Genomic DNA, 26,124 nt, shown 5'->3' with positions numbered 1-26,124 from the left:
TCTAGTTTAATTGAAAAGCTTAGCTTAGCAAACCTAAACTTTTTTTACATATGACTTTTCTCGTAAATTCAATTAAGATACTGGCTGGTTCACTTGGACCATGAGCCCACTTTAGTGAAGTGCCTTATCAATTAAAAAGCATGCTAAAGTTGGCAAGTTACTGCAGGTAGGGTGTTCCTGGAGACACAACAATTCACCTTAAATTCCTTGTTTTCTATTACCAAGAGTGAATTATAAGATGGCAGAGGCCTGGGGCAGCCCTGAAGGTACCATCAGAGGAAAAGAATTTAATTGAAGAAGCAGCAGAGTCAGTATGTTAAAAGCATGATTTAAAGTTACAATCTGACTTCAATTTTGAGTCCCCCTTATGCTGTTTTTATTTTTCCATAGCCTTTTTCATCTTATATTTACCTACCTAATTTGTTATGCCAGAACGTATTTTGGTCTGCTTTTCTCCTTAATGCATCACAAAGCACTTAGAAGAGTGCCTGGCATATATTAAAGGCAGATTAAATGTTGTTAAATTCAATGAATGGGTGATCTGGCCAACGATAATGCTTAGGTGTGGGTAATTAATGACTTGTTTTCTAGGAATAAAATTGTTGAGCAATCCATTAAGACTTCACTTGATATTTTACTAAAAATGTCTCCAGATCTGGTGCACATAAGCCTCAAAGTGGCTGGAGATCTACTTTTGGGAGAATTGCAGGCCAACTCCATACATGAATTAGGGGGCAAATCAGAGCCCTTTGAAAGAAGGAGAAGCTACCTACCCATGGGCTATGATGGTACTAAAATCCCACAAATACACCTGATGAAAAGTTTTCCTTTCTTCCTCAAATAGAGCCTTAACCAGATAACTGTGGCCTAGGGGAAGGGACATATTCAGATCTTTGGGCGTCACTGGAAAGTGGCTGTGAGCTCCCTTTCAGTCCTGGGATTCATAATTACCCCATAATCTCCTGGTCAGTGGATAAACAAAGTTTGGTTCTGAAATTGCTTTATAGGTCTACTGAGAGCTTTCAAGCATCCAGTGGTTAGTTTCCCATTTTACAGGAACATAGTAGGCATGAATATCCTGTAGATTTTAGGCTTTTACTGTGACAGCTCCAGGTCCCTGTGAAAGTCGTCATTCAAAAGCAGCCCCATAAGCTGTGGGAATTACAGAGAAGGCCACCATTGGACTTGAGAGATACATGGGTCATGGATGCTACCATCTCCCCAATTAATTTTTGGCGTTAGTTGCTGTAGAAGAATGCTCTTTGAGAGTAACAGTGGATTATGGTAAGCCTAGTCAGGTGGTGATTCAATTATAGCCAGTGTTACATAGACATCATCACTGAAATGAGTGAATTACTTCGGTACCTGGGGTGCAGTGGTTGCATGAATAATTTTCCTTCATCCTTTTAAATAGCAAAGTCCAGAATCCATTTGCTTTTCTAGGGCTGGTCCAGCAGTAGTACACTTTGAACATTTGCTTCATGGATATGTCAACTTTGAGGCTTGTTGCCATAATTTCAAATGCAGGGTTCTTGATCACCTCACCCTCAGTGAAGCAACATACTGGTCTTCCTAAATGGTGCAAGAACCCCGGGAGCAGGAAAGTAGCAGGATGGGTTAAAAGCGTATTTTCTACTGGTGAAAAAGAAATGCCATGAAAATACAGAAACCGGCCTGGAGCAGTGGCTCACGCCTGTAATCCCAGCACTTTGGGAGGCCAAGGCAGGTGGATCACCTGAGGTTGGGAGTTCAAGATCAGCCTGACCAACATGGAGAAACCCCGTCTCTACTGAAAATACAAAATTAGCCGGGCATGGTGGCACATGCCTGCAATCCCAGCTACTCGGGAGGCTGAGGCAAGTGAATCACTTGAACCCAGGAGCCGGAGGTTGCGGTGAGCCGTGATCGTGCCACTGTACTCCAGCCTGGGCAACAAGAGCGAAAATCCATCTCAAAAAGTAAATAAATAAATAAAGAAAAGAAAAGAAAAGAAAAGAAAATACAGGAACTTGTCACCACAAGTTTCTGGGGCTCCAGTGTTCTATGGTAGAACTTCCAACTGGTATGCTGTGAATGGGTTGCAGATGTGCTGATGTTAGATGTCCTTCAGCTCATTTAGGGATTGATATGATTTGGATATTTGTCCCCTCCAAATCTCATGTTGAAATATGATTCCCAATTTGGAGGTGGGGCCTGGTGGGAGCTGTTGGGTCTTGAGGGCGAATCCCTCATGAATGGCTTGGTGTTGTCCTCGCGATAATGAGTGAGTTCTCACTTGGAGTTTACCTGAGATTTGGTTGGTTAAAAACAGCATAGCACCTCCTCACTCTTTCTTCCTCTCCCTCACCATGTGACACGCTGGCTGCCCTTCGCCTTCTGCCATGATTGTAAGCTTTCTGAGGCCTTCACCAAAAGCAGATGTCAGCACCATGCTTCCTGTACAGCTGCAGAACTATGAGCCAAATAAAACCTCTTTTCTTTATAAATTACCAAGCTTCAATTATTTCTTCATAAATATTATTAAATTATAAATTATTACTTTATTATTCATAAATTATTTCTTCATAAATTATTTATTTCTCAGCTTCAATTATTTCTTTATAAATTACCCAGCTTCAATTATTTCTTCATAAATTACCCAGCTTCAATTATTTCTTTATAACAATGTGAGAATGGGCTGACACAGGATTACATGCAACGAAGAAAAGGAAATAAGACAATGATCTTGAGCAGGAGTTGGAAAGCTAAGGCTGTTGTGTCAAATCTGTCTTGATGCCTGAAATGATTCTTAAAAATTGAAGTTCTATTAAAGTACCTGGAATTTAATTAGGACCTAGTATACTGTACTTACTATTGTCATCATGATTATGGATGTTATTAATTGACATGCTTTGAAGTCTTCATCATAATTGTGGTTTCATCCATTACTACTTATATAGTAGTAATATACTACTTGGTCTGTTATTTCACTGCTGTTATGAGATGCATAAAAGTTTGACTATATATCTGCCTTATGGATATGTTTTGTGAGTATAAACAACCCCTCTCTCATGTTTAATGGGTGGTTTTAAAAATTTATTTTGTCAGAATTTAAAAATGCCACTTTATCAGTGATTTCTCCAAGAATCCCTGATCCTTTTTTTTTCAATTGTTTTTACTGTGGTAAAACACACATAACATAAAATTTATCACCTTAACCATTTTAAGTGTATAGTTCATTGGAATTGAATACAGTCATAAATACATTCATCAATGGAGACTTGAATTGCTTCCACTGTTTAGATTTTGTGAATGAAGCTATGACATAGGTGTACAAATATCTCTTTGAGACCGTGTTTTTAATTCTTTTGGGTGCATATACTGGAAATGGAAATGCTGGATCATATGGTCATTTTGCTTTTAATTTTTTGATGAACTGCTACACTGTTTTCCACAGTAGCTATACCATTTTACATTCCCACCAACAGTGCACAAAAGTTTTAACTTCTCTACATCCTTGCCAACATTTGTGGTTTTCTGTTTGTTTGATAGTAGCCATCTTATTGGGTCTCATTGTAGTTTCAATTTGCATTTTCCTAACGATTTTGGGCATCTTTTCATGTGCTTATTGGCCATTTGTATATCTCTTTGGAGAGTTGTCTATTTTAGTCCTTCATCCATTTTGGAATCAGGTTTTTGTTGTTGTTGAGTTGTATGTATTCTCTATATATTCTTCATATTACTCTCTTATCAGATATGTGATTTGCAAATATTTTCTCCCATTCTGTAGGTTGCATTTTTACTCTGCTCATAGTGTATTTTGATGCACACATTTTTAAATTTTTATGGGTACCTAGTAGGTGTATATATTTATGGAGTATATGAGATATTTTGATAGAGGTATACAATGTGTAATAATCATGCGAGGATAAATGGGGTATCCATCACCTCAAGCATTTATTATTTATTAGTGTTATAAACATTCCAAGTGTACTATTTTAGTTATTTTAAAATGTACAATAAATTATTGTTGACTGTAGTCGCCCTGTTGTGGTACCAAATACTAGAACTTATGCATTCTATCTAAGTATATTTTTGTACCCATTAATCATCCCCACTTTTCCTCCCTGCTCCCCATTACCCTTCCCAGCCTCTGATAACCATCCTTCTATACTTGATCTTCGTGAGTTCAGTTGTTTTCGTTTTTAGCTCCCACAAATGAGTGAGAACACATGAAGTTTGTCCTTCTGTGCTTGGCTTATTTCACTTAACATAATTTCCTCCAGTTCCATCCATGTTGTTGCAAATGACAGGATCTCTGAAGTCCAATTTGTCTATTTTTTCTTTTGTTGTCTGTGCCTTTGGTTTCATGTCCATCAAATAATTGGCAAATCCAATATTGTGATGTTTTACCCTGTTTTCTTCTAAATATCTTATGGTTTTAGGTCTTACATTTAAGTCTTTGATCCACTTTGAATTAATTTGTGTGTACGATGTTAGGTAAGGTTCCATCTTCATTCTTTCATATAAGATATCCAGTTTTCCCAGCACCATTTGTTGAAAAGGATGTCTTTTTCCCAAAGCACAGTCTTTTCTTTCACCTCTGAGTATTTTTAAAATTTCCTTGTGATTTCTTCTTTGATCCATCGATTGTTTAAGAATGTGTCAATTTTCACAAATTTGTCAATTTTCCAGTTTTACTACTGTTATTAATTTCTAACTTCATCATGTTGTAATTGGAGAATACTTTGAATTATATCTATCCTTTAAAATCTATTAGGACTAAGTTTGTGGCTTAACATATAATCTATCCTGGAATATGTCCTATGCGCACTTTAGCAGAATGTGTGTGTTGTTGTTATGCAGAATGGCCTGTGTATGTCTGTTAGAATTAGTTGGTTTATTGTGTTAATAATAAACTACAACTAATTGTCTATTTCCTTATTTCTCTTCTGTCTGGTTCTTCTATCCATTATTGAGTGTGGGATATTGAAGTCTCCAACTATTATTGCAGAACTGTCTAGTTCTCCCTTCAATTCTGTCAATATCTGCTTCATATATTTTGATGGTCTGTTATTATAATTGTGTATATAATTGTTATATCTTCTTGCTGTATTGAACCATTTATTTATTATAATGGCTTTGTCTCTTGAATCTTTTTTTGATTTAAAGTCTATTTTGTATGATATTAGTATAATCACTCCTGCTCTCTTTTGTTTACTATTTGCATACCATATAGTTTTCCATCCTTTCACTTTCAACCCATTTGCGTCTTTGGATCTAAAATGAGTCTCCTTTAGAAAGTAGACATGTATACACACACACACACACATATATATACATACACACATATTTTATGCATACATATATATATATAAATACATATAGTTTTCAACTTTTATTTTAGGTTCAAGGGGGACGTGTTCAGGTATTTTGCATGGGTAAATTGTGTGTCACAGGGGTTTGGTGCACATATAGTTTTGTCACCGAGGTAATCAGCATAACTCGTGATAGGTAGATTTTTGATCATCACCCTGCTCCCACTACCTATCCTCAAATAAGCCCCAGTGTCTATTGTTCCCTTCTTTGTGTCCATGTGTACTCAGTGTTTAGCACCCACTTATAAATGACAACATGCAGTATTTGGTTTTCTGTTCCTGTGTTAATTCGCTTAGGATAATGGCCTCCAGATCCATCCACGTTGCTGCAAAGGCCATGATCTCGTTCTTTTTATAGCTGTGTAGTATTCCATGGTGTAAATGTACCACATTTTCTTTATCCGGTCTACCATTGATGGGCATTTAGGCACTATGGTGGATAGTGCTGGAATGAACATACCCATACATGTGTCTTTATGGCAGAAAGATTTATATTCCTTTGGGTACATACCTAGTAATGGGATTGCTGGATCAAATGGAAGTTGTATTTTAAGTTCTTTGAGAAATCTTCAGACTGCTTTCCGCAGTGGCTGAACTAATTTACATTCCCACCAGCAGTATATAAACGTTCCCTTTACTCTGCAACCTCACCAGCATGTTATTTTTTGACTTTTTGGTAATAGTCATTCTGACTGGTGCGAGATGGCATCTCATTATGGTTTTAATTTGCATTTCCCTAATGATTAGTAATATTGAACATTTTTTCGTATGCTTGTTGGCTGCTCGTATGTCTTATTTTGAGAAATGTCTGTTTGTGTCCTTTGCCCATTTTTAACAAGGTTGTTTAGTTTTTGCTTGTTGATTTGTTTAAGTTCCTTATAGATTCTGGATATTGGATCTCTGTCAGATACATAGTTTGCAAATATTTTCTCCCATTATGTACGTTGTCTGTTTACTCTGTTGATAGTAGAAAGAATATATTTGGATCATGTGTTTTTATCCATTCTGCTAATCTCTGCCTTTTGATTGGAGAGTATAATCAATTTACATTTCAAGTAATTAAGGATAAGGAAGGACTTCTGATATTTTGGCACTCATTTTTAATATTCTTTATAGTTTTGGGGGACCTCATTGCTTGCATTACTGTCTTCTTTTGTGTCGATTCTTTTGCAGTGAGCAGTTTATTCTTTTCTCATTTCCTTTTGTACATATTGTAGTTATTTTCTTCGGGCTTACCATGGGGATTACATTTAACATCCTAAAGTTATAACACTCTAATTTGAATTTATACCAGTTTAACCTCAATAACATATAAAAACTCTGTTTATTTACAACTTGGTTTTCACTCCTTTCAGTTGTTGACATCACAGGCTTACATCCTTACACACTGTATTCCCAAGAACATAAACTAATAATTCTTTTAAATTCATTCATCTCTTAAAGTTATGTGGGAAACAAAGTGTGGAGTTACAAACCAAAGTTATAATAATACAAGCTTTTAGACTAATAATTTTAAAAATGTGTTAGTCTCTTAAGTCATGCACAAGTCAAAAAGTAGAGTTACAAATGGTTGTTACAATAATGCTGTCTTTTATAATTGCCCATGTATTTATTGAGACTTTTTTTTTTTTAAGAAAAGGAGGTCTTCTTGTCACAGAAAACAGTTTTGAACTGTTAACATTGTAAAAAGGTATAAAAATACAGGGTAGGGGCTCTGAGCTCTCTGAGGAATTTCCTGACACACACTCTGAACTAAGGCGGAGAGATCTCTGGAAGCCTGGGCCTCTGACCTTTGCCCTGTGCCCGGTCCCCTTCCTCTTTCCCACGAGCCCATGCTCCAAGGCTGACCAGAGACAAGGGCTCTCCCAAACCCTGGCTCAACCTCTCAAGGAAGACCTTGTATGATCTACAATGGCTCATCCTGGAAGAGGGGGGCTGGACTGAGGTGGGGTCCGCAGGCGATGCCGGGAAGGCTCTCCAGGCCTGGAGCTGGAGTACCTCTCCTCAGCACTGCCAGTGGGGCTCCTCCTCATTCCACCTCAGCTCGAGGCCCCCAAGGGACCATGCTCTGGGTGGGGTGTCCAAGAGGAGGGCCCTCCCCTGTCCCGGGCACAGGGCCGTTCTCCAGATGCCAGCAGGGGCTTATTTCTCTGGGGGGGCCTGAGGGTGGGAGAAGGGTGCTGAGCTCCTTGAAGCTCCTGCTGCAACTTTTGGTCCCTTCAGTGTGGACACCTGCTCCTCCAGCTAGCGCACCCTCTGGCGGTGGGCCCGCTCCCATGCCTCCAGGGTACGTTCAGCCTGTGCCTGGGCACTGCACAGGCGCTCCACCTTCTACTGCAGCTCCAGCTGCTGCTGCTGCTGCGTGTCCACCTCCAGCTGGGCTGGGCTGTGGCTCTGCTCCAGCGCCACCACCTGTGCCTCTAGCTGCTAGATCTGCCTCTGGGCCTCGGCCAGCTCCAGCTCAGCCCCCATGAGGGTCCAGGTCAGGCGGCCCTTCTCTGGGCTCAGCGGCACTGTGTCCTTATGACTGCGAAGCTTCTCTCGCTCCACCTTGTCCAGTGCCCTCCTGAGGGCCACGAGGTCCTTCTCCAGCTGCAGGGCTGAGCGCTCCACCTCCCGCTTCTCGGCTTCCAGCTGAGCCAGGGCGCGCTGCAGGCTGCCCAGGCGTTCCTGCAGCATCCTCTGCTCGTCCTGCAGCTTCCGGACCGTGTGCAGGACTGCAGCCTCGCCCTCCTGCCACTGCTGCAGCACCTCCTGAAGCTGTTGTAGCTGGCCCTCGGCCTCCGCCCGCTGCAGCTCCAGGTCAGCCACCTCGCCTGGCAACGTCTGCACCTGCTCGCCAAGGGAGCTGCTCTGCTTCCCTGCCTCAGACAACGTCTGCCTGGCAGCGTCCAGCCGTTCCAGGAGCACTTGGCGGTCATGTTCACAGGCGGTCAGAGCCTTCTGCAGATGCAGATTCTTGTCCTGGGTGCTGTTGAGGCTGGCGCTGCTCTAGGCCAGGGCCTCTGTCAGGCCCCGCACCTTGACGTGCAGGAGCCCCTCCCTTTCCTCCACCTTGGCCAGGGCCCCATTCAGCCACTCCACTGTCAGCTGCAGGATTCCTGCCTTCACCTCGCTGTCTGCCACCTGTCTCTGCAGGGAGTCCATCCGATTCCGGAGGGCCTGGGCTTGGGCCTCGCGGTCGCTCAGGCCCAGGTGGCTGCGCTACGGCTCCCCCTCAAGCAAGGGCCGCTGCAGTTCCAGCTTGACGGTGAGGCCCTCGGAGGCGTCCAGCATCTCCTTCAGGCACCACTTGTCGCCCTCCAGCTTCCTCTCGTTGGCCTTCATCTTGCTGATCTTCTCCCGACTGGCCTGGAGCTCTCTCTCAGTGGCCTGCAGGCTTCTCTCCAGCGCGGCCACCTAGTCCACGGTGGCCCTGGCGCTCCCGCTCACTGCGCCGCACACTCTCCTCCTGCAGCGCCAGCTCCTCCTGGACCCCGCTCAGCCGCCCATCCACACTGCGCAGGGCTTTCTCACTCTCAGCCACTGTAGCCACTCTCGCCTTCTGTAGCTGCCTGGCCTTCGAGGTTGTGGTGTCCCTCTCAGCCTCCATCTTGGCCAGTTGGCGATTCAGGGCACTCTGGGTCCGAAGTTCGTCCTATTCTCTCAGGGCACTCCGCCGCTCCTGCAGAAATTCCCGGAGGGCCCCGCGCACTGCCTCTGGGTCCAGGTCTAGAGGAGCCGGGGAGGTGGTAGGTCCTGGAAATGGTGGCTGGGACCCAGGGTTGCATTCTAAGGTGCTGGGGCGGCCTAGCCTTTCCCCGCTTCCTCCAGCGGGCGCGTCCCGGGCAGGGGAGCCGGGCACTGGTGGCGGGGCTGGACTGGGCTGGGCGCGCGACCCAGGGCGAGGCCCCGGCACAGAACCGAGCGCAGGCTGCCCAGCTGGGCCTCCACCGCGCACCGCTGCACCTCCACGCGGGCCAGCTCGGCCTCCAGGTCTTGTGCCCGGCTCTCGGCCGCGCTGAGCCGCAGGCCCAGCTCCGCAGCCTCGGCCCGCGCCGCCTCCAGCTTGTACTCCAGGCCGCGGGCATGGTCCAGCTGCTGCTTTTCGGTGCCGCGCACCTCCTCCGGGAAGCCCAGCAGGCCTCGCTCGCGGGTCCGGAACTCGCCTTCTTGTTCCTGCAGCTGCCGCTGGGCTACCTGGAGCTCCTGCCGCGTCGCCTCCAGGCTGGCCTCGCCCTTCAGCAGCCTCTGCCGGAGGCGCAGGATCTCCCGCCGACTCTCCTTCTCTGCCTGCTAGCCCAGCACCAGGCGGCCCTGCAGCTCCGCCAACTCGCGGCCCACCCTGGTATTCTCACTGTCCAGCATCTTCATCTGACGCCAGAGCTCCTGCAGCTCCCTCCAAGCCTCCAGCCGTGAGCGCTCCACCTCCTGCAGCCCAGTCCAAAGCTCCCCAGCCTCCTTGCCCTCTAAGAGTGCCAGCTTCTGCTCCTTGTCCTCATTGGTAAACTTCAGGCTGATGCGCTCGCTCTCTGCCTTCTTCACGGCGGCCTGCAGTGCCTCACGCTCCTTGGCACCCTCGCCCAGGCTGTGCCACAGCTTGCCCGCCTCCTGGCGCTGCACCTCGAGGCCCTCCTGGCTCTCACGCAGCTTGCGCTGGGCCTCCAGCAGCTCCCGCTGAAGCCGGTCGCGGGCATCCTCCAGCACGTGCAGCTGGGTCCGAAGCTCTTCTGCCTCTCGAAGGCAGGAGTCCTGCTGCTTGCCCAGGTCTCGGGCCTGCTCTTGCAGCCTCCTCACTTCCTGGGCGTGGGCCACAGCAGCCTCCTCCAGCTGGGCCCGTAGGTCCCTCAGCTTGGACATCAGAGCGTTCACGGTGCTCCGGTCCTGCTCCTGCCAGCTCTGGACATCTAGTTTCTGTGGCTGCATCTCCAGGGAGATGGTGGCCAGGCTGTGCCGCGTACCCATCAACTTCTCTGACAACTTCTCTGACAGAGTCTTTTCAGACCCCTTCAGAGACAAGGCTTGCTGCTTCTTGCTCTCGGCCAGGAGGAGGCCCTCGTCGCGCTCTTGCTGCAAGGCAGCAATCTCCTCGCTCAGCTCTTCCTTCTCGATCTCCAGTCGGGCCAGCAGCTCCTCCTGCTCGCACTGCAGCTGACTCTGCAGCTGGGCCCGCTCGGCTTCCAGCTCCCGCCATGCTGCCTCCTTTTCACGCTGGACTCACTGCCAGTCCTCCTCATGGGCTGCCCGCTGCTCCCGCAGAGAGGCCTGGGCCTCCTGCTCAGCCTGCACCAGCTTCTGGGCCATCAGCTCCTTGTCTAGGCTGGCTTTCTCCTTTGTAGCTATTATTTGCTGCCACAGGCCTGCCAGCTCCCCAGTCAGGGTCTCCTTGGCCAACAGCAGGGCCTGCCCATCGGCTTCCAGCTGATCCCAGCGGGCCTCGAGCTGAGCCAGGTGCCCTTGCACCTCAAACAGGCTGCCCTCCAGGGCTTCCTTCTCCAAGCGCAGGCGTGTGGCCTCCTCTGACAGGGTCCTGCCTTCAGGCTCCGCGGCCGCCAGCTGCATGACCAGGCCAGTGCACCCCTTGGTTAGCGCCTCTGCCTGCCACTGTGCCTCCCGCCGAGCCTGCTCCAGCTCCTGCTCCCGCCCGCTCAGCTGCTGGGAGAGCTGGGCTAGCTGCTCCTGCAGCCGGCTGCGCTCATGGCGCAGCGTGGGGAGGTGCTGCTCCAGCGCCTCCTGGACCTCCTCTGCCACTCGCAGGGAGCCCTCCAGGCCCTGCCGTGCCACCTCCTGCTCCAACCGCAGCTCCTCCAGCCGCTCCTGCTCTTCCCGAGCCACGGTGGCTTCCTGCTCCGCCTGCCGCAGCCGGCCCTGCAGGGCTGCCTTTTCTTCCTCCAGCTGGGCGACAAGGCGGTTCAGATCCAACTTGTCCTGAGCCAGGCTCTCGTTGAGGGCGCTCAGCTTGGACAGGGAGTCCTGCAGGGAGGCCTCCTCTGCCCTCAGCTTGGTCACGGAGAGCTCGAGTTTCACCTGGCCAGCCTCAGCCTTGGTCAGCGCCTTGGCCACCTCGGCCTTCTCTGCCTGCAGCATGTCCCGCTGCAGTGTGGTGCAGCTCAGCGCCTCCCTCACCTCCACCAGCTCCTCGGCCAGGCCTGAGCGCTTCCCTTCCAGCTGCTCTAGCTGTTTATGGCTGCGCTCAAGCTCCTGGCACACCCGTGCACCATCCTGCACCGCCTCCTCCTGCTCTTCCTCCAATTGGTCCCGCTGGCGCCGCAGCTCCTCCTGGGCAGCCTGCAGCTTCTCACGCTCCTTCAGAAGGTCCTTGGCCTGTTGCTGGGCCACCTGCAGACTGTGGGCCAGTTTGCTCTTCTCCCTGCTCAGGAGCTCATTGGCGTTCTGCAGCCTCTGTACCTCGCGCTGGGCGTCCTCGTGGGCCTGCATGGCGCCATCGGTCTTGTCCCGCTGGTGCTGGAGCTGTTCCTCTAGGGCCTGCCGCTCAACCTCGCTGTCGCTAAGCTGCTTCCACAGGGTGCCCAGCAGGTCCTGGTTTGCCTCATAGTGCCCACGCATGTCCTGGACCTGCAGCTGTAGCTTGTGCAGGGCAGAGTGAATCAGAGCGAGCCTGGAGGAGTCTGAGCTAGCCAGGGACTGGCTTAGGTGGGGCGAACGGCTGCTGCCCAGTGAGGAGCACTGCGGTGGGTGGGGATGGGATCCGCTGGCCTGAGAGCCCCGCAGGCTGCCTTCAGACGCGTCCGCAGTGTGCTCGGAGCCGCTCAGCTGGACACCGTCTCAGTGTCCAACAGGATGGCCTGTGCGAGGTCCCTCGGGGTCTGCTGCAGCCCTTCTCCATCCTCTGTCTCCAGGGCCACCTGCTCCTGTAGCCGCAGGGATTCCAGGGCCTCAGGCTTGCCAAGGGGCTTCTTGACCTAATCCTACTACAGATTCTGCTTCTGAAGACGCTCCACTGCCAGGGCCAGCTCTGTCACTCTGGCACTGAGGTCGGCCTTGTCCAGGTCGCTTTGCATCTGCTGCTGGGCCAGGTCCTTCTCATGGAGCACCTTGTCCTGCAGCTGCTCCTCCAGTTGGGCCTGCAGCAGGGCCTGCTTCTCCAGGGCCGCTTCAGCCCCGCTCTCTGCCAGCCGCAGGCCCGTGCTCAGTACCAGGCCCGCCTCCTGGACAGCGTATGATGTCCAGGCCAGCTCCCCTCCCAGCTGCAGCATGTCCCTCTCGGTGGACATCTTCACCTCGCTGACCAGTCACCTGACCCCTACCTGCCTCCAGAGGAGTAACAGGCAACTGTGCTCGTTGCTGAAGTAGGCGTTGAAGGACTCCTCCTCGAGCCTCCATGCCGCCTCCCGCTGCTCCAGCTCCTTGCGGCTGCGTGTCCAGTCGCTGGTCACCTTTCGTATGTCCTCACTCAGAGTCTGGCTGGCCGAGCCTGCGTGGTCCAGCTGCTCTCGGAGCATGGCATTCACCTGGACGAGGCTGGCACTCCTCTGCTGCTCCTCCTCCAGCCGAATGAGGGCGCTCTCCAGGTCTTGGCTGTGCTCTGTGTCCCTCAGCCGTGCTGCTCAAGCTCTCCGGATCTCTCCAGCAGCTGCTGCTCCAGCTCCGAGCACCTCTTCTTGTACTGGAGAATCTTGGCCTGCAGCTGCTGCACAAGCTGGGCTTGCCGCTGTTGGCCCTCCTGGTAGGCTCCTCCTGCAGCTGCCTCCACAACTCCACGCTCTGCTGTACCAGCCCCCGGGCTCCTGCACCTCCAGCTCCTCAGACTCCAGAGGCACACCCTGCTCCAGCCCATTGTGCTTAATGGTGAGCTCATCACGCTTGGCGTGGCTCTGGGCCAGTAAGTCCTCCGCGCGCGACAGCTCCTGCTGCAGCAGCTGGTTCTTTTTCTGCAGCGACAGCAGCAGTGCCATCTCTGTGGCCCGCAGAGGGACTGGGCTCTCAGGCCGGGAGAGGTTGCGGGTGACAATCTTCCTGATGCGGGCAGGTAGGATGATGGTCTGAGGGTCCTGGGCCAGGTCCCGCGCGCCCAAGCCCTTCTCATGGCCCAGGACGCTTCTCTCCAGTGTCCGGATAACCGTCTCCAGTGTCAGCTGGGCCTCCTGTGCCCTCTACAGCCCCAGGCTCATGGCGGGGTGGCTGTGGGCATCCCTCCAGCCCCTTTCTGCGGGACCCCAAGACTAGCTCAGTCAGCACGCCCCACAGCCAGGCTGCTGTGCTGAGCACCAGGCAGATTAAGCTTAAATCCCGCGGCGCCCCCATGTGACCACAGCCGTGGGAGGAGCGAGATGGGGGTTGAGAGGGGAGAGGATGGGAAAGGACAGGAGAGGAGGGAAGCAGAGGCAGGGGGGATCCGAGGGAAGAAGAAGGAAGAGGAAGGATGAAGGAGAAGGGAGAGAAAGGGAGGGAAAAAGAGAGAAGAGGGAATACGGGAGGAAAGGAGGGGGGAATCTTTATTTCTTCATACGGCTTTGAATTCCTGTCTAGTACCCTTTCATTTCACTTTGCAGTACTCTCTTGAGCAGTTCTTGCAGGACAGGTGTAGTGGTAACATTAGCTTTTGTTTATCTGGGAATATCTTAATTTCTCCCTCATATTTGAGGAACAATTTTGTCAGATATAGCATTCTTAGTCAACATATTTTTAGCACTTTGAATATATCAGCTCACAGCCTTCTGGCATCTAAATTTTCTGAAGAGAAAATTGCTAACAGTTTCATTGAGGATCACTTGTATGTGATGAGTCATTTTTCTCTTGCTGCTTTCAAGATTTTTCTCTCTGTGTTTGTCTATTGTAAGTTTCATTATAAGGTGCTGTGGTTTTGGGGTATCTCTCAGTTCATCTTACTTGGCATTCATTGAGATTCTTGGAGGTTTATATTCATGTCTTTCATAAAATGTGTTAAGTTTTAAGCCATTATTTCTTCAAAGGTTTCCTTTGCCCCTTTCTCTCTCTCCTTTCCTTTTGGGACTTCTCCAATGCATATGTTGATGGGCTTGGTGTTGTCCAAAAGTCTCTTAGGCTCTGTTCATCTTTTCTTCAATCTTTTATCTACCTGTTCCTCAGACTTGATAATTTCCATTGTCCTATCTTCAAGGTTGCTGATTCTTTCTTTTGTCATGCTCAAGTCTGCCTTTAAACCCCTCTTCTGATTTTTTTATTTCAGTTTTTGTACTTTTTGGCTCTACAGTTTATTTTTGATTTCTTTCTTTGGCTTTCTATCTCTTTCTTGATATTTCCATTTTGTTCATGCATCGCTTTCTTTTCTCCACATCTTCCTTTAGTTCTTGAGCATTTTTAAGAGAGTTGTTTTACAGTCTTTGTCTAATAGATCTGCTGTCATATCTACTAGATCAGGGACTGTTTCTGTCGATTTATTTTTTCCTTTGAATGTGCCATACTTTCCTGTTTCTTTGTATGCCTTGTGATTTTTTGTTGAAAATTAGACATTTGAATTTAATAATGTGAGAACTTTGGAAATCAGATTCTTCCCCTTCCTTGGTGTTTGCTGTTTTTTGTTATTGTTTTTATTTATTGTGGTTCTTTTTATTGCTGTAGGTTTTTTCTTTGCCAAAGATTAGCCTGGGGTGTAAACTTAAGATCTTCTCAGGTTTTTTCTGAGCCTGCAGCTTCCCCTGTGCATGTGCAGTCACTTTCTAATTTCCTCCATATGTGCAGTTGTTTTTGAATGTCCTAGTCTTTAATCTCTGGCTTCCAAAAGGAGAAAAGGCAAAAATGAAGGAAGAAAAAGGAAAAGTGGTGCTAACCCTTTAAAAATCTTGGGAAGTTGCTTCAGCCAGAGGGGGAGGGACTTGCAACAATGGAGAGAGGTGCAACAATAATGGTCACCCACCTCTTTGTCTGCAAGTCTGTGATCAGGAGCAGCAATCAGCTATCTGAGTACAGATCTGCAATTTTGGGAGGGCAAGTTCCTTTTTGGCCACCCTTGCTCGTGTAAGCTGTGTGGAAACTGTTCCACAGTGCTAGGGACACAGTGCTGTGTCCCTAGCACTGTGCTTGCCACAGGGCTGGGGCTGCTGGATAGATAGTTGCTAGTGGACTAAGAACACACTTTACCTCCAAACTTTCCCATGGAAATTGCAAGTCTTCAATATACTCAAGAGTTCAAAAACAGCTATATCAGGGTCTGTCAGTGCAATTTTTGTCTCAGTGGGGAGGCTGATTCCTACTCCACCACCTTCCCAGAATCTTCCTAACCTTAAATTTTAAACATGCACACTAAAAATTATATTTTTTTGAATTATTCAGCAGCTCAATTCTCTTCCTGACAAAACAAAAGCCTTACCCATGTTATCTTCCCTCAGCACTCTATCTCCACAATTCTCATGTTATTGTTTTGAATTTTAGTATAAGCTTGTTATGAGTGCACAGAAAACTTTTCTCTTTCCCTTCTCCATACATTTCCTTCTACCCATCCTTCTTTTTACAAGTGTGAGTACAGACTGAGAGTACAGACTCAGGAGAAAAACTATCTGGGCACAAATCTTTGCTCCACCAGGTGTGTGACCTTGGGCAAGTTTCTTTACCCCTCTGAGCCCAAGTTTCCTCATGTTTATAAACAGCGATAATGTAAGTTTCTGTTTTAGGGTCATGGTATTACATTATTTAGTATATGTAATGTGCTTAGAGCAGTACCTGACACAAAGTAAGTTCTCAATAAATATGTTATTTTTTTCTCCTTCCTTGTTTGCTTAACCATCAATGTATGTTGAGATTTTTAAACCCCTTTTAATTACTATTTACTTGCTGTTATTTCTTGACTTCCATTCCTTCCTTGTGGGTTTCTCGTTCTTATTGCTAACATAGATTTTTTTCAGTAATTGTTTCAGAGAGAGTTGATGGATAGTGAAATGTCCAAGTTCTTCTATGTGTCCGAAGGTGCTCATTTCACATTTTTTCATAAGTTCTAGGCTTACAGATTTCTTGTCATGCTTTGAAGACATTAATTGTGACACATATGGAAAATAGAGACTAAGTATCAATCCTAGTCCCCTAACGTACCTTCCTGGACTTCACAGTCAGAAAAGTCCAAATCTATATTTCTCAGATTACCCTGTAGTAGGAGGTTCTGAATATGAATGATATCCCACCAGTTAGGTACTCTTGGGTGAGATTGAAATGATGCATGGGAAGCAGCAGCCACCTTCCTGCTTCTTTGGGTCTTTCTGCTTGTGAATACAGTCATGCAGACTTTACGTTTTCCTGCTTCAGTGTTCCTTTGTGTAGTAACTAGCTTCATGGTGTCAAAAGGTGGTTGTGATATGACAGCAGATTTCTGATCTCTGAATCACAGCTACAGGGATGTGTTCTTGAAGTTAACAGCTTCAGTGTTGGGCTCCCAATTTCCTTCCATCTGAATTGAGTACAAGTGTTACCTACCTTAATGAGCCAGTTCTGTTGTGGTACCCTAGGAGTGTTTTTTAGAGGCCCAACCTACATTTCTTTCAGCCTCAAAATAATTTTGTAAGCATCTGGTCCATGGTTCAATTGAACTTCTGTTTAAAATAGCTACAGTGAGTTCTGTTTTCTGCAACTGAACCCTTACTGATGCATCGTCTTCTGGCACCCATTGTTGTGGATTATGTTTGTTTTTCTTTTTATGGATAATGTGTCATTCCTCTCTAGTGACTTTTAGGATATTTCCTTTGTCTTCAGTGTTGTTTAGTTTAACTGAAGGGGCCCAGTGGTATATTTTGTGTATGTACATATCCTACTCACCACTTGAGTTTTTGTTTTTGTTTTTGTTTTTTCCATATTGGTACAAATCCTGACCCTGCACTGAGCACAGTGCAGAATTAGGGATTGAGAGTCTAGATGTTTCACTTCGTTTCAAACCATGGTTTAAGCAGGGGACTCACTTTCAGGAGAGACCCAAGGTGGATAGGTCAAGATATTCTGGTTTTCATTCATGATGAAAACATTTTCCTACCTCCTAGATCCATACAGAACACCTAGTTCTAGCTCCCTCAGTACCTGCCTACAGTTTAGCTCTCTTTCCTAGCTTCTCAGACCTGTTTCCCTTGCTAGCCTCCAAGGGCTGTGAAGCTTTAGGTCCCATTTACTGCTCTGCATTCCTTCTGCTTCTGGGTCTTAGAGGTTTCCTGTTATACTTTTGAGAATGGCTACTATTTTAAAAATATTTTTTAAATATGTTGTCCATTGTTATGGTGTGTTTGGAAAAGAAGGTGGGGAAGCAATGGATTAGGGTGGTGTTCTTTCAGGTTAGTTCAAACTGATATCCTCACCTGAAGTTGCTGCCCATCACTGAATGATAAAAGGCATATCTCATTTCCTTTTTTAAAAAAATTACTCCCTATAGTTAAAAACAGAAGTACAACTAAGCAATAGGCCTATGAAAATATTTAATCCTGATTATGTATTCAAAGGAATACAAAATAACATATCAAAATAAACTATTTTAACCTATCAAATTGTGAGATTGACAAACCCGTTGTGAGACTCAGGGATAGGTAAAGTGGAGTAGAAGGAAAGGATCAAGTTCTCTCTCCTAGGAAACAGAGTTAGCTCTAGCCTTAAAGTAGAGATGATCAAGAAGGAAACATGCATCTATAGCCATATCACCATGAATGTGCCCAATCTCATCTGATCTTGGAAGCTAAGCAGGGTTGGGCCTGGTTAGTACTTGGAGGGGAGACTGCCAGGAATACCAGGTGCTGTAGGCTTTTTTTTTTTAAGGAAACATTTTAGAGAAGTGATGGGTTAAATATTATATTGATCTTGAAGGAAGGGAAATGCACCCCGCTTGAGGCAATGAAAGGTAGTAATAAATTTTTTAATCTATTGAATCAGAATTGCCACCATTGTCTCAAAAAACTCTCATCCTGACTCCAGTGAGTAGTGTGACTTGGTATCCCAACTCTGGAGAGTATCAAAAGCCCTAAGCCATGCATACCCTTTGGTGCACTTTCTAGGAATATATATCAAGGAATTGATGACTGTGCCACAGCATTTATCCACAACGGCATCTGTCACTGTATCATTTATGAAAACAAGGAAAAACAACAACAAAAAGCAAACCAACCCCCACCAAAATAAATGACAACAAAGAAAAACAACCAAAGGGCACTGGGGGATACATGATGAAACCTTCATACAAAAGAGATACTAGGTAGCTTTGGATGTAGGAAAATACATAATAACATGGTAAGACAAACATGAAATAGCGGAATCAGATTTCAAAGTAGTATGTTTGTAGTTTTACATACATAAAAGGTGCACACAAAGTGAAAATTCGTCCAAAACCCAGCAATTTCCCTTGGGAGTGGGGTGGGTAGGAGTAGGATGTGATTTTGCATGCTCTTTGTATTTCCCATTTCTCAATGTATTTGCTCTGGTGCCCCTGAAACTTCCCACTTAGCTGCTTTCTTGCCCTCTCCTGACTCAGTCTCTTAGGTCCCAATCAATCTCTGGAGGTGGAATGGAAGGAAGACAGGTGGACCCATCTCACGGTGGCCACAGCTGCTCCCACTGGGGAGTCCCATTTGGAGAAGGCTCTCAGGTCTACCCCTCATCCAAGCCCTGGATTTCTTCTGGACCTCACCCAGAAAGGACAGGGTCATCTTCCATCTTTGCTATTCCATTCCACCATTCTTCCAGCCCAATTCCCTGCCTCTCCAAGGGGCACTGGTAGCTCAGGAAAAGAGCTTCTTCTTGGGGTTCTGTTTCAGACTTGGTTCCTGTCTTTGGTTTCTCTGTAAAACAGGGGTAATGGTTAGGTGGTTGTGTGATAATGATGAGATTAGGAATGCAAAGCACCTAGTACGGTGCCTGGCACATGGCAGGCTCTCATCAGAGGTCGGTTCCCTTCACTTGGTTCCTTTTCCCCACAGTAACAAGGCTGCTCCAGGTGAGACCTGATGACAAACAATGAACAGACATCATCGTATTCACTGCTTACAAGCATCCCAGTGGAACCTTACTAAACACTCCAGGTTGTGCACAGTTTGCCTGGCACCACACAGTAGTAAGTGGAAGAGCTGGGCTCAGGGCTCAGGGCTTTGGTCTCCTGGAGTCCCATCGGAGCAGAACCGGCCTTCCTACCTTTTCCTCTGTAGCAGGGATGGGAGGGGTGATCCTTCCTCTTCAAGAGGCCTTGGAGCCAGGCTCTGGGAGGATCATTTCCCATCTTGGTTTGCCAAGTCACGTGATCCCTGGAGTGGGGATAAAGAGGACCATCTAGACAAAGGGGAGGGAAGCTCAAGGACTGGGGTCCATTTCTCCTGTGGTGGCAGATACCATAGGGCATTAGCACCAGTGCATTTGGACGGGTCCTCCTTGTCAGGATGCTCTGACCCCTGGGTAGCCCTTGGCAACAGGAGTGCCCTCAGGGCCCCTAAACCCAGTCTTCACTCCTGAGTCTGAGCATAGCCCTGTGTCCTCAGGATGCCTCCCCACCCCCACCCAGGGGCCCTATGGGGCTTCCTCTAACACTACCCTCTGCCCTCCCTCCCCCGCCTTTTGCCTGCTTGCCAACCCTTACAGCAGCCACTAGGGAGGTCTCTGGTGGGAGCCACTAGGGAGGGGGGCTCTGATGGGACAGAATTTGCTTCCAAGGTTGGGAAAGGGAAGCAGGCTTCCAGGGCCAGGTCCTTTATCTTCTCCAAGATTCTGCAGTAACCTTGTTGGTAGGGAGGCAGTGGGAGGTGGCCTCAGGCAGGGAGAGGAGTCTCAGTGCTACACAAAATGACCTGTGTCGAGTCTGTTTCAGTTCACTTCACCCTAGTCCACCCTCAGGATTCTACTGACTTAAGACACTTTTGATCGCCAGACTCTAAAAAGGAAACGGACTTATGTTTTGGGTCGTTGAACAAAGGTTGTCAACAGGACAAGCAGCTACCTCTCGGGGCCAGGCTAGGATGCTGCCTGCTTCTCATGGGGCAGTGGTCCAGGTCAAGTCGGTTCTCAGCACAGCCTCTGAACAGGAAACACGGTCCCTGCCACAGCCTCCCCCAGCCCTAGCCCTCAGAGGCTTCTCCCTGCCAACTCCTGGCCATGGGAGCCGGTGACCTCACCATGGGGCCTCTCTCCACCCGGGGCCACTGCATCACCCCCACCAGACACGGGAGGCCTCCAGTTGGGATTTTAGTGTATTAAACCAAGGACTTTTTTTTAAACTTAGAGAAAACAAGAAGACGTGACAACACCAGAAACAAGAACAGCTCTCTGGCCAGCCTGTGCTGACCAGTACACAGTGAATCACACACAGAAAAGTATGTCATTCCGGTCAGTGTCTAGAAGCTCCACCGCCTAGAAAACAGACTGCAAACAAATAAAGTGCATGGAGACCCCATCACGCAGCAAGGGCCCCATCCGGGAGAGAAGAGGTGGGGAGGGGAGGTGGAGAAGCGGCAGGCGGGGCTACCACTTCAGGCAGCAGGGGTGAAAAAGCAGGGACAGGAGCAGATGCTGAGGGCTTGGCCCTGACCCTCCCCAGCCAGCCCCTCTAGGCCAATACGGCCACACCAGAAGCCACTGGGGGTGGGCGGACATGGACTTCCGTGACCCTCTTATGGGGTGGGGCTCCCTGCAGTGGGGGGTCTTTGAGGGCAGAGACCCCTGCGGCTGACGCAACTTTATCCCAGTAGGGAAACGGCTTCCAGGGTCCCAGGCCAAGCCCCTTGCATGGGGAGGGCTCAGTCACCCCCCACACTCCCACGCATGCACTCAGCAAAGAGCTTTCCTCCAGCCTTCCTGGCTGGCCCAGGAAGAGGCTGGAGCTGGGGATCCAGTCACCCAGAGGGTGACACCAGGGTTTGAAAGGGCCACATCTGTGCATCAGACACAAGGAGGCTCCTCACTTCTCTTCTCCAGCCCTGTGTCACTCTTGTCCCATAGAGGCTGCCCCCAAAGATCTGTTGGGGGGACCAGCAGGCTGACAGGCCCCCAGAGGTGGTCCAGGGTGGACAGGATTGGGGTGGATGAGAGGGGCCAGCAGGGTCAGGGGTTCCCAAGAAACTTGGGACAAGGAGGCATGTCATCAGGCCCTGGATGTGGGAGACTGCAAGGGTCATGAGGCAGCCACTGTCCAGCCTCTTCTGGCGTGAGGCAGGCGGACAGCTTCATTCAGGACCTGAGTCCAGTGGGCAGCTAAGAAGGGTACATGGTAGGTGGCTGGGCCACTCTGTCCCTGGAGCAGACCAGATTGCTGCAGTTTTCAGTCCCAGGAACTGAGAACGTGGCCCCCGGGGTACCAGTACAAGAGATGCGGAAATGGGGATAGATGGTAAGGGCGAGGGTCTCTTCCTGGCTCCCCTCTGGGCTGCTCCTGACCATTGTACACCAGTTAGCAGCACACCCCGGGGGGCCCCCAGGAGCAATCCAAGCGTTGAGGATGAGATTCTCCTGTGTGATCCTGGGGATGGGGGGTCGAGCTTGAGGAGAGAGAATTGGGGTCATGCCATGGGTCTCAGCCCCAGCCCATCCCAGGTTTATCCCTTCACCCTCCTGGTTATGTCGTGTCTCCAGGAGCCACAACACCAAGATCACCCCCACTTGCCCACCAAACTGGGAGGCTTGTGCCACTTCACTGCTGAGGAGCCCTTGGTGAAGCTCCAGGTGGGGTGAGAGGCTAGGATGTGGGGGAAAGCTTGGCTCCCCAGGGGTCCTGGGGCTCATCTTTCCTGTCTCCCATCTCAGCTGTCCGTCCTCCTGATCTTCCCTGTGACTTTCCGTACTGCTCCAAGGAAAGCGACATTCCTAGATTCCCTACCCCTGGGCCCCTCTCTCCCTTGGTGCCCCAGGAGCCCTGTGCTTCCCTCTGCACTTCCCCCTCCCTCCTCCCACCATGCCAGGTCTTGAAGAAGACTGGGGAGGGGTGTGGGGGCCTGCAGGCCCAGGGGCACACGCAGTTCCTCCTCCTCCTATCTGCATGTCAAGGGCAAATCCCCCCCTCCCCGAAGCCTCGGTTTCCTCTGTCATTAGGAGGGGGAAATACACCTCTCTCACAGTGCTGCTAGCCGATTTCAGTTCCCAGGGAACTCAGACCTTCCTTCCCAAGCCAGGACTCAATCACTGGGCACCCCCACCCCTGTGAGCCTTTGTCCATGCTGTGCCTCTACTAGGAAGGCCCTTCTTCTCCTCTTGTTCAGGCCCTTCACGCTGCCTCTGCCCAGGCAAGTTCCAGGGCCAGAGGTGCCCCTGGGCAGGGACGTGACTCTTGGCAAGGCCAGAGAAGGGGCGGGTCACCGCCTACAAACGCCAATGCCTGAAAGAGAAAGAAAGAGATGGGGACCTCAGTTGCCTGGCCACCAGACACATCCTTGCTTCCCCCAGGAATGGCCTCCTCTGCAAGCCCCTCCTCCATCTGCTCTGCCCACCCCAGGCTGAGAACTGCTGTGTGCTCAGGGAGGTCTCCTTTTCCCAGATCACTTCAGTACACAGTAGGCTTCTAGAGGCCGTCTGGGGCTGGAGGATGGGACTCTGGCCCTGGGAGGGCCTTGCTAGCTAGGGGCCTTAGGGAGCATGGGCTGACATGGCAGAAGAGCAAGACTGGGGGAGGGGACGGTAGGAATGCGTCTCTCCCACTCTTCCCTGTCTCCAAATGCAGAGCTTGGGGGGTGCCCTCATGTAGGGGCAGGGGAACATAAGGGACAGCAGGAGCAGGCAGAGACCAGTCCTCTGGCCCCAAAGACAGGGCAGGAGGCAGTTTTGCCAAGGGCTGTGCAGGAGCTGCAGAGAGCCCCAGGGCTGAGGGCTGAGAACAGATATGGGGCTCAACCTAGAAGAGAACCGTCCTCCCTATGCCCACCGACTGATGGGGAAGAGAAGGGTGGGGGCATCGTTGCTCCTCTAGGGCCTTCCCGGGGCCGCCCCCAGCCCATTACCCTCCATTCCTCAGGGTTCAGGGGACACCCTGGGGGCCTCTGCGGAAAGGGAGGCAGGCACTGGGGCGTGGGCGGGAGGGGGCCGCCCCTCACCCTATCCTGCAATCATGACTAGGGAGGAGGGGAGAGCCTGCGGCTGCCTTTCCTTTCCCTACCTGGGCTCCACAGCTCTTCGGGCTGGTTTGCCCCGGTGCCTTCCATATTTCCCCCTGACCGCCAACACGCCCTGACATCTGAAGGGCAGAGCAACCGCCCCTCCCCCATTCCAACCTGTCGCCTCCTACCTTTCTGCTCCGGGCCTGGAAAGTCAAGTCGCCGCAGCAGAATTCCCTCCTTCTGGTTTCCCCCTCTTTGGCCAATATGAGGCAACAGGTCGGCCGAGCCCAGGTAGTTTCTGGAGCCCGATGGCAGGGGCCCATTCAGTGCGTTTCTGCGCGATCCAGGGCCCCCGGGCTGAGACCGCAGCCGGGGCCAGGGCTGGGCCGTCGTGCCCTGGCGGCGTAGGTCTAGAGTCCAGGAGTCCGAGCCGCCCCGCCTCCGCCCCCCGCCGCGGCCCAGCTTTCCTTCATGCCGGCGACCCGGCCGGGGGCGGGCGGGGACACGGGCGCCCCTTCAGCCGGGCCTTCGCCGCCGCCGCCGCCGCCGGCGCTCACTCGATCCGCACCTGCAGGCGGACGTTGAGCATCACCGAGGCCACGATGTAGAAGTAGGGGAAGTTCATGCGCAGCCGCCAGGCCAGGTCGAAGAAGGTGAGCAGCGTGCGCGTGAGCCCCTTGCAGAAGGCGCCGTACGAGCCTCGGGCCGCAGCTGAGCGCGACAGCCGCACCGCCAGGCCAGACAGGGCCGCCGCAGCCGCCGCCGCAGACAGAGCCGCCGACGCCGCCATGGGCCCGGGCCCCGCGCAGGCCCCGCCGACCGACGGACCCGCTCGAGCGCGAGCCTCAGGGCGGCGGGACCCGAGCACTAGCGCACCCAGCGGGTCGCCCAGAGCCGCGGCCGCCCCGCCGCCGCGCCCCGCCCCGCCCCCGTGTTCCCAAGGCCGAGCGGGGCTCAGGTGGCCGCTGCCTCGGCCCCTCCTCCACGATCCCGCACAGCTCCGCCCCCTCCACACCTCCTCACTGCGGGGGCCCCCCCCCCCCCCCCCCCGGCCAGCATAGGTCCGCCGCTGGCTTAGCCACGCCCCCAACCGGGAGCCACCGAGATGCCGTCAGCGCTGCGACCCCACCTACTCGACGTGCCCCGCAGGCTCAGCTCCGCCCACTGCCCCGTCCCGCCCACACAGCCCCGTCTCTTTCCGGACGCCTCCGGAGGCTGGAGTGGATTGAAGGGCGGAGCTGCCAGGGATCGCTTTGAGACCATTTCCCAAGGTGGAGCGGGAGTGGAGGAGGACAATCTGGGCCGCTACGCTGATTCTGTATAGAAAGCACGTGCAGAAGCCTCTGCTTGTTCATATCACCTCCCTTCTCCCACGGTCTCCCCTGAAAACTGGCCAGCCAAGCCATTATATCTTTCTTTAATTCGCATGGTGCAGTAACTGCGCTACAGAGTGCCATCAAGCCCACATGCGTGCATTTTTCCCTTTCTGGTATATTTGCTGGTCACGTATATCTCTTTATTGGCGAATTTCCCCATTGTCCTTCCCTTTCTAAGCACTCTTCTTAATCCATTGTTTGCCATGGTGGTTGCACAAGGTCGTCTCGGGTTTTCATTTGCTCTTGTTTATGGCCTTTTTGTTTGTTTGTTGCCAGTGTGCTTAAAAGCCCTTTCGTGGTTTCATTCAATCTTTATTAAACGTAAACCAATCAAAACCCAGTAGCGTTTTTTCAGACTGTTTTAATGATGTGGGGAAATGCTCTCACTTCGTTATGGTCATGACTTTTGAAAAACTGTCGGCAAGAAAGAAGTAGGTTCACCCGACCCCATCCCAGTTTTCACAACAAAGGTTGACGTGGGTATTTAAGAACTCTCAAAATACCTGTTCACCGTCACACCTGATCATCTCTATGGTATCCCACGTAACTGTTTAAGGAACGCAGCGGATCCATTTACACTGATTGGGCAATTGTCCTACCTACATGATCAAGAAAAAAAAACTCCAGTTCCAGAATCACTAGGTTATTGTGTGGACATCACGATTTTATCAACAACGCAAAATATCCATGCATGGGTATACATGCATCAAAAAAAAAAAAATGCCAGGGCAGGAGGCTGGGCGCGGTTTTTCTTTTCTTTCTTTTTCTCTTTTCTATTCTATTCTTTTTTTTCTTTTCTTTTTCTTTTTTTTTTTTTTTTTTTTTTTTGAGACTAAGTCTCATTCTGTCTTCCACGCTGATGATCTCAACTCACTGCTGTCTCTGCCTCCCAGGTTCAAGCGATTCTCTTGCCTCAGCCTCCTGAGTAGCTGGGACTACAGGCACGCGACACCACGCCTAGCTAATTTTTGTATTTTTAGTATTTTAGTAGAGATAGGGTTCACCATGTTGGCCAAGCTGATCTGGAACTCCTGATCTCAGGTTATCCGCTTACCTCGGCCTCCCAAATTGCTGGGATTATAGGCGTGCAATCTCGGCATTTTGGGAGGCCGAGATGGGAGGCTCACTTAAGGCTGGGCCTGTTTAGCAAGGTCCTCGTCTCTACAAAAAAAATAAAATATATTAGTGGGGTGTGGTAGCATATGCCTGTAGTCCCAGCTACACAGGAGGCTGAAGTGGGAGGATCGCTTGAGCCCAGGAGTTCAATGTTACTGTAAGTTATGATCCTGCCACTGTACGATGGAGTGAGACTGCCTCTACTACAAAAAAGAAAAAGCCAGGGCAGATATATCAAATTGCTTTATATTGTTCTGGTTAAGACAATAGGGAGACTTAAACTTTTTACTTCACTCTATATGTCTGTATGTCCAAATGTATGTCTATACATAT

The 26,124-nt window shown here is 50.0% G+C and overlaps 1 protein-coding gene and 2 pseudogenes across 2 annotated transcripts; 1 reads left to right on the top strand and 2 right to left on the bottom strand.

Moving 5' to 3' along the window:
- Positions 1-7,499: 7,499 nt before the first annotated feature.
- LOC101141917 (rootletin-like) lies at positions 7,500-13,468 on the bottom strand (annotated as a pseudogene).
- Positions 13,469-17,925: 4,457 nt separating this feature from the next.
- Positions 17,926-18,043, top strand: LOC115932597 (uncharacterized; annotated as a pseudogene).
- A 94-nt stretch (positions 18,044-18,137) lies between these two features.
- SMIM10L2A (small integral membrane protein 10 like 2A) lies at positions 18,138-24,306 on the bottom strand. Of its 2 annotated transcripts, XR_010132589.1 has the most exons (3): positions 23,488-23,857; positions 19,422-22,584; positions 18,138-19,234 (listed from the first exon to the last, which is right to left on the bottom strand). XR_010132589.1 is itself a non-coding variant. In XM_063703273.1 (2 exons), the coding sequence occupies exon 1, from the start codon at positions 24,087-24,089 to the stop codon at positions 23,853-23,855; it is 237 nt and encodes a 78-aa protein (XP_063559343.1). In that variant the 5' UTR covers positions 24,090-24,306; the 3' UTR covers positions 18,138-22,584; positions 23,488-23,852. The 2 variants fall into 2 exon arrangements, 1 of the variants encoding a protein (XP_063559343.1); XM_063703273.1 differs by having other exon boundaries at positions 18,138-22,584; positions 23,488-24,306.
- Positions 24,307-26,124: the final 1,818 nt, after the last annotated feature.

The sequence above is a fragment of the Gorilla gorilla genome, chromosome X, assembly GCF_029281585.2.
Source record: "Gorilla gorilla gorilla isolate KB3781 chromosome X, NHGRI_mGorGor1-v2.1_pri, whole genome shotgun sequence".
Classification (NCBI taxonomy): Eukaryota; Metazoa; Chordata; class Mammalia; order Primates; family Hominidae; genus Gorilla; species Gorilla gorilla.
Note: the sequence above shows the minus strand (reverse complement) of the source record. Positions and strands in the feature narration are given on the sequence as shown.